Source organism: Oncorhynchus gorbuscha, linkage group LG23, assembly GCF_021184085.1.
Source record: "Oncorhynchus gorbuscha isolate QuinsamMale2020 ecotype Even-year linkage group LG23, OgorEven_v1.0, whole genome shotgun sequence".
Lineage (NCBI taxonomy): Eukaryota > Metazoa > Chordata > Actinopteri > Salmoniformes > Salmonidae > Oncorhynchus > Oncorhynchus gorbuscha.
The window spans coordinates 69518603-69526102 of NC_060195.1; the positions used below are offsets into that span (position 1 = coordinate 69518603).

The following is a 7500-nucleotide window of genomic DNA, read 5'->3' on the forward strand; positions in this document are numbered from 1 at the left end:
GAGAGACTGAGACAGAGAGAGAGAGAGAGAGACTGAGAGAGAGACAGAGAGAATGAGACAGAGAGAGAGACAGAGACAGAGAGAGATGAGACAGAGAGAGAGACTGAGAGAGAGACAGAGAGAGATGAGACAGAGAGAGAGACTGAGACAGAGAGAGACAGAGAGAGAGAGACAGAGACAGAGAGAGAATGAGACAGAGAGAGACTGAGAGAGAGACAGAGAGATGAGAGAGAGAGACAGAGAGAATGAGACAGAGAGAGATGAGAGAGAGATGAGACAGAGAGAGAGACTGAGACAGAGAGAGAGACAGAGAGAGAGATGAGAGAGAGACAGAGAGAGAGACAGAGAGAGAGACAGAGAGAGAGACAGAGAGAATGAGACAGAGAGAGAGACAGAGAGAGAGACAGAGAGAAGAGACAGAGAGAGAGACTGAGAGAGAGACAGAGAGAAGAGACAGAGAGATGAGACAGAGAGAATGAGACAGAGAGAAGAGACAGAGAGAGAGACAGAGAGAGACAGAGACAGAGAGAGAGAGAGACAGAGACAGAGACAGAGAGAGAGACAGAGAGAGAGACTGAGACAGAGAGAGAGACAGAGAGAGAGAGACAGAGAGAGACAGAGAGAATGAGACAGAGAGAGACAGAGAGAATGAGACAGAGACAGAGAGAGAATGAGACAGAGAGAGAGACTGAGAGAGAGACAGAGAGAATGAGACAGAGAGAGAGAGAGAATGAGACAGAGAGAGACAGAGAGAGAGACAGAGAGACTGAGAGAGACAGAGAGATGAGAGAGAGAGAGAGACAGAGAGAATGAGACAGAGAGAGAGAGAGAGAGAGAGAGAGAGACAGAGAGAATGAGACAGAGAGAGACTGAGAGAGAGACAGAGAGAATGAGACAGAGAGAGAGACTGAGAGAGAGACAGAGAGAATGAGACAGAGAGAGAGACAGAGAGAATGAGACAGAGAGAATGAGACAGAGAGAGACAGAGAGAATGAGACAGAGAGAGAAGAGACAGAGAGAGAATGTGAGAGAGAGACTGGGACAGAGAGAATGAGACAGAGAGAGAATGTGAGAGAGAGACTGGGACAGAAAAATGGAGACAGTGAGAAAGAGAGACAGAGATAAATATAAGGGAGTGAGAGGACAAGAAATAGCAGAGCCAGGGTCAGTAGTGCCAGTGGTGTAAAGTATTACTTAAGTAGTTTTTTGGGGTATCTGTATTCTACTTTACTATTTATATTTTTGACAACTTCTACTTTACTACATTCCGAAAACAAAATTATGTACTTCCTGCTCCCTGACACCAAAAGGACTTTTACATTTTGAAAGCTTAGCAGGACAGGAAAATGGCCCAATTCACACACTTATCAACAGAACATCCCTACTACCACACACACACACACACACACACACACACACACACACACACACACACACACACACACACACACACACACACACACACACACACACACACACACACACACACACACACACACACACACACACACACACACACACACACACACACACACACACACCAAAAACAAAAAGGATGTGTATGTGATATAAAACAGAGAGGTCTACTTTCTTGGGGACCTGAATATTGACTGGTTTTCATCAAGCTGTCCACTCAAGAGGAAGCTTCTCAATGTAACCAGTGCCTGTAATCTGGTTCAGGTTATTAATCAATCTACCTGGGTGTTTACAAACACTACAGGAACTAGATCATCCACATGTATCGATCACATTTATACTAATACTGTAAAACTTTGTTCTAAAGCTGTAAATGTGCCCATTGGATGCAGTGATCACAATATAGTGTCTATATCCAGGAAAGCTGAACAGCTGGGCCTAACATAATGTATAAGAGATCATACACAAGATTTTGCTGTGACTCTTATGTGGATGATGTAAAAAACAAAATTGTTGGTCTGATGTGATTAATGAGGAGCATCCAGACACTGCACTTGATGAATTTATGAAATGTCTTCTTCCAATTATTGACAAACATGAACCTGTTAAGAAACTGACTGTTAGAACTGTTAAGGCTCCATGGATTGATGAGGAATTTAAAAACTGTATGGTTGAAAGAGACGGGGCAAAAGGAGTGGCTAATAAGTCTGGCTGCACATCTGACTGGCTGACTTACTGCAAATTGAGAAATTATGTGAATAAACTCAACAAAAAGAAGAAGAAACTGTATTATGAAGCCAATATCAATGATATAAAGAAGCTACTGAGGATGGTAGCTGACTCTAAACCACTCCTATCTGTCATATCTTTAATCTGAGCCTAGAGGAAAGTCTTTGTACTCAGGCCTGAAGGGAAACCAAAGTCATTCCTCTACCCAAGAGTGGTGAAGCAGTTTCACTGGTTCTAACAGCAGACCTATCAGCTGGCTGCCAACTCTTAGCAAACGGTTGGAAAGAATTGTGTTTGACCAAATACAATGCTATTTCTCTGTAAACAAATGAACAGTCTTTCAGCATGCTTATAGAAAAGGGCACTCAACATGTAAATTGATAATAAGACGATTGTGGGAGCTGTAATGTTAGTGCAGCCTTTGATATTATTGACCATAATCTGTTTTCAACCTCTGCCATATTGTGGATTCAGAGCTATCTATCTAATAGAAGTCAAAGGGTTTTCTTTAATGGAAGCTTCTCTAATGTCAAACATGTAAAGTGTGGTGTACCGCAGGGCAGCTCTCTAGGCCCTCTACTCTTTTCTATTTTTACCAATGACCTGCCACTGGCATTAAACAAAGCATGTGTGTCCATGTATGCTGATGACTCAACAATATATGCATCAGCAACCACAGCTAATGAAGTCACTGAAACCCTTAACAAAGAGTTGCAGTCTGTTTTGGAATGGGTGGCCAGTAATTAACTAGTCCTGCATATCTCTAAAACTAAGAGCATTGTATTTGGTACAAATCATTCCCTAAATTCTAGACCTCTGCTGAATCTGGTAATGAATGGTGGGGCTGTTGAACATGTTGAGGAGATTAAATTACTTGCCGTTACTTTAGATTGTAAACTGTCATGGTCAACATATAGATTCAATGGTTGTAGAGATGGGGAGGTGTCTGTCCGTAATAAAGAGATGCTCTGCTTTTTTGACACCACACTCCACAAAGCAAGTTCTGCAGGCTCTAGTTTTATCTTATCTTGATTATTGTCCAGTCATATGGTCAATTGCTGCAAGGAAAGACCTAGTTAAATTGCATCTGGCCCAGAACAAAGCGACATGTCTTACTCTTCATTGTAATCAGAGGGAAGATATAAATATAATATATAAATGCATGCCAGTCTCTCTTGGCTAAGATTTGAGGAGAGACTGACTGCATCACTTCTTTTTTTTTAGAAGAAACATTGTGTTGAAAATCGCAAATTGTTTGCATCGTCAATTTACACACAGCTCTGACACACACACTTACCCCACCAGACATGCCACCAGGGGTCTTTTCACAGTTCCCAAATCCAGAACAAACTCAACAAAATGTACAATATTATATAGAATCATTATTGCATGGAACTTGTGTTGTCTCTTCCGCATTTAACCCAACCGCTCTGAATCAGAGAGGTGCGAGGGGGGGCCTTAATCAACATCCACGTCATCGCGCCCGGAGAACAGTGGGTTAATTGCCTTGCTCAGGGGCAGAATGACTAATTTTCACTTTGTCAGCTTGGGGATTTGATCCAGCAACCTTTCGGTTACTGGCCCAACGCTCCTGCCCACCAGGCTACCTGCATTAGGTCATTAAGGCTAGGCGTTAGGCTCTGCTTCTTCAGGGGAGCTTTCTGCCAGAGCAAGGCTCAATCATTACAATAATAACAAACTACAGGCAGTGAGGGAGGTATAGCAATACCAACCCCCTGACTGGAACCAAAGCAGAGCCAGACAGGTGGAGGTGGGCTGGTGGTGGTGGGCCAGCTGAAAACAGACAACCAAAGCAGAGCCAGACAGGTGGAGGTGGGCTGGTGGTGGTGGGCCAGCTGAAAACAGACGACCAAAGCAGAGCCAGAGGTGGGCAGGTGGAGGTGGGCAGACAGGTGGAGGTGGGCTGGTGGTGGGGGCCAGCTGAAAACAGACGACCAAAGCAGAGCCAGACAGGTGGAGGTGGGCTGGTGGTGGGGGGCCAGCTGAAAACAGACAACCAAAGCAGAGCCAGACAGGTGGAGGTGGGCTGGTGGTGGTGGGCCAGCTGAAAACAGACGACCAAAGCAGAGCCAGACAGGTGGAGGTGGGCTGGTGGTGGTGGGCTGGTGGTGGTGGGCCAGCTGAAAACAGACGACCAAAGCAGAGCCAGACAGGTGGAGGTGGGCTGGTGGTGGTGGGCCAGCTGAAAACAGACAACCAAAGCAGAGCCAGACAGGTGGAGGTGGGCTGGTGGTGGGGGGCCAGCTGAAAACAGACAACCAAAGCAGAGCCAGACAGGTGGAGGTGGGCTGGTGGTGGTGGGCCAGCTGAAAACAGACGACCAAAGCAGAGCCAGACAGGTGGAGGTGGGCTGGTGGTGGTGGGCCAGCTGAAAACAGACGACCAAAGCAGAGCCAGACAGGTGGAGGTGGGCTGGTGGTGGTGGGCCAGCTGAAAACAGACGACCAAAGCAGAGCCAGACAGGTGGAGGTGGGCTGGTGGTGGGGGGCCAGCTGAAAACAGACAACCAAAGCAGAGCCAGACAGGTGGAGGTGGGCTGGTGGTGGTGGGCCAGCTGAAAACAGACAACCAAAGCAGAGCCAGACAGGTGGAGGTGGGCTGGTGGTGGTGGGCCAGCTGAAAACAGACAACCAAAGCAGAGCCAGTCAGGTGGAGGTGGGCTGGTGGTGGTGGGCTGGTGGGGGGGGGCAGCTGAAAACAGACAAGTCATACAGAGCAACAGCAATAAACAGCAAAGACCAGTAATAGATTTTTTCATTCCTTTGTTAAAAAAATGATCCAACAACGTATGAAAAAGTATTCAACTACAAATCTCGATTTACAATGTTCGACAAATACAAAAAACGTATTACAGAGAGGTTTGTTGAGTCTGGTCCACTCAATACAATAGTCATCTTGTTTGTACAAAAGGCACAAGGCGGGTCTGAATCCAAACTGCATGAGAAAACACCTATTTTAAGTCGTCTTCCTCATGCCAACTGCACTGAATCAAAGACAGTTTATGGAAGACGACAGGGAGACAACTACCACTTAACTGAGTTTGTAATTGGATAATAGGAGAATACTGGGAGTTGTGCTTCCTGGAAAAGACTGCTGTCTCCACAGTAGGTCAATTATTGGTATTTTCAGTTCACATAACAACAGACATGACAGTTTGCACATGATCAGAATTACATTATATATTTTTTAAATGTAGTCATTTAGCAGACACTTTTATCCAAAGTGCATTCATATTAAGATAGCTAAGTGAGACAATCACATATCACAGTCGAAGTAAGTACATCTTTCCACAATATAGAGGAGTTATCAGCTAAGCCAGTGCTAGTAGGAAAAGAGAAGTGCAATGTCTTATTTAAGACCATGTTTGAAGAGGTAGAGTTTCAGTTGTTTTCAGAAGATGGGCAGGGGCTCTGCTGTCCTAGCTTTAGGGGAAACTCATTCCACCAATGGACTCACAGTCCATCCTATGTAGGTCCCACTGATGTCATCCTTCTTTATTAACGTCCACTGTTGCCAGAGCATCGTGGCATTGAGTCATTGGAGACATCAGTCTGAGGCCCAGTTCCACTTCTCCAGTCTCTCTCTCTCTCTCTGAGTCCTAATGTTAGCCTTGAGACCGTTGCTGTCCAACAGCTGCTAGGCCTGTAGTCCTGGGTGTTTCCTACGGTCCGTACGCAGGATCCATTCTCCCTACTGGGCATGGAGGCAGACGTGGCTGGCGCTGGAGCTGGGGCCGCCTGGAGGTCTGGGAGTGGGTATAGAGGCGGTGGTTGGCCCAGGGCCTTGGCTGAGGCTGGGAGTCAGAGTGGGAATACAGTAACTGAGGCTGAGACTGGGGGTCTGGGTAGTTGTGGGGGTGGGGGTGCAGTAGCTGAGACTGGGGGTCTGGGTAGTTGTGGGGGTGGGGGTGCAGTAGCTGAGACTGGGGGTCTGGGTAGTTGTGGGGGTGGGGGTGCAGTAGCTGAGACTGGGGGTCTGGGTGGTTGTGGGGGTGAGGCTGCAATAGTTGAGTCTTGAGGTCTGGGTGGTTGTGGGGGTGGGAGTGAGGTTGTTGTAGCTGAGACTGGGGGTCTGGGTAGTTGTGGAGGTGGGAGTGGGGTTGTTGTAGCTGAGACTGGGGGTCTGGATAGTTGTGGGGGTGGGAGTGGGGTTGCTGTAGCTGAGACTGGGGGTCTGGGTGGTTGTGGGGGTGGATGTAGGGGTGTAGTAGTTGAGACCGGGGGTCTGGGTGGGGGTGTAGTTGTTGAGACAGGGGTTCTGGGTGGGGGTGCAGTAGTTTAGGCTGAGACTGGGGTTTCGGGTGGGGGAACTGGGGCTGAACAGGGAGGTGAGGAGTGTCAGAGAAGGGTGGGGTGTGGTTCTCAACCCGAGGAGAGCTGATATGGAGGTGGGTCTCCAAGAGGTGGCCAGCCGACGCCACCATGGCTGAAGAAGAGAAGGAGGAAGAAGAGGAGGAATGGGATAAGTCTAGCGGTTGCTCTGAGCATAGAGATAGGTAGGATTGTGGTTGTGGATGTGTCTTTTGGTGTAGCTGTGAGTGTGGGTGTAGTTGTGGCTGTAGGTGTAGTTGTGAGTGTAGCTGTGATTGTGGTTGTAGTTGTTGGTGTAGTTGTGACTGTGGGTGTAGTTGTGGCTGTGGGTGTAGTTGTGGGTGTAGTTGTGAGTGTAGTTGTTGGTGTAGTTGTGTCTGTGGGTGTAGTTGTGAGTGTAGTTGTGGCTGTGGGTGTAGCTGTGAGTGTAGTTGTGGATGTAGTTGTGGGTGTAGTTGTGGCTGTGGGTGTAGCTGTGAGTGTAGTTGTGGGTGTAGTTGTGGGTGTGGTGAGTGGTTCTGTTGAAGGGAGGGTGTGAGGAAGTCGTGTGACAGTGTGTGTGTGGAGAACAGACCAATGGGAGGACGAGGAGGAGCGGGAACGTTAGGAGGGACGGGAGGAGACAGGAAGAGGTGTGGTGGCGGGGAGGAAGACGTGGGGTGGCGTGGAGGAAGAGGTGTGGTCGGGTGGAATTGGCACAGTGGAGTCTGGATCACTCTGGGGAAGACACAGAGAAGAGTCAGTAGAACAACAGGTGTCTAATATGTTCAAATACTTGGGCTGCACTTCATTTAGTTTGCTCCAATACAATGAAACCGGTTGCAGGTGCAAAGTCCAAGACAAATCAAGCAAATGCTTAAAAGCTTTTGACAAATGTATTTAACCCACATCAAAATGGCTTGATAATAATTTGAGTCACAATGATAAGAAACAAAAGGGTCTGCCTCACTTCTGCTGCTGGAAGCCTTCCTCTGACAGTGGTGTGGTGGGGACACAGTGGGACAGTTCTCGCCCCCCCCAGGCA

At 47.5% G+C, this 7500-nt stretch overlaps 2 protein-coding genes across 2 annotated transcripts in view; both read right to left on the bottom strand.

Annotated features, from left to right (window-relative positions):
* Positions 1-5827: 5827 nt before the first annotated feature.
* Positions 5828-6589, bottom strand: LOC124010740 (uncharacterized histidine-rich protein DDB_G0274557-like). Its single transcript, XM_046323382.1, has one exon. The coding sequence runs from the start codon at positions 6587-6589 to the stop codon at positions 5828-5830; it is 762 nt and encodes a 253-aa protein (XP_046179338.1).
* A 471-nt stretch (positions 6590-7060) lies between these two features.
* Positions 7061-7500, bottom strand: part of LOC124011674 (serine/threonine-protein kinase SIK2-like) — an 11728-nt gene continuing 11288 nt past the window's right edge. Inside the window, exon 11 of the mRNA XM_046325154.1 lies at positions 7061-7500. This exon is cut by the window's right edge and continues 133 nt beyond it. Within this exon, the coding sequence (XP_046181110.1) occupies positions 7422-7500 (79 nt within the window). The 3' untranslated portion in view covers positions 7061-7421.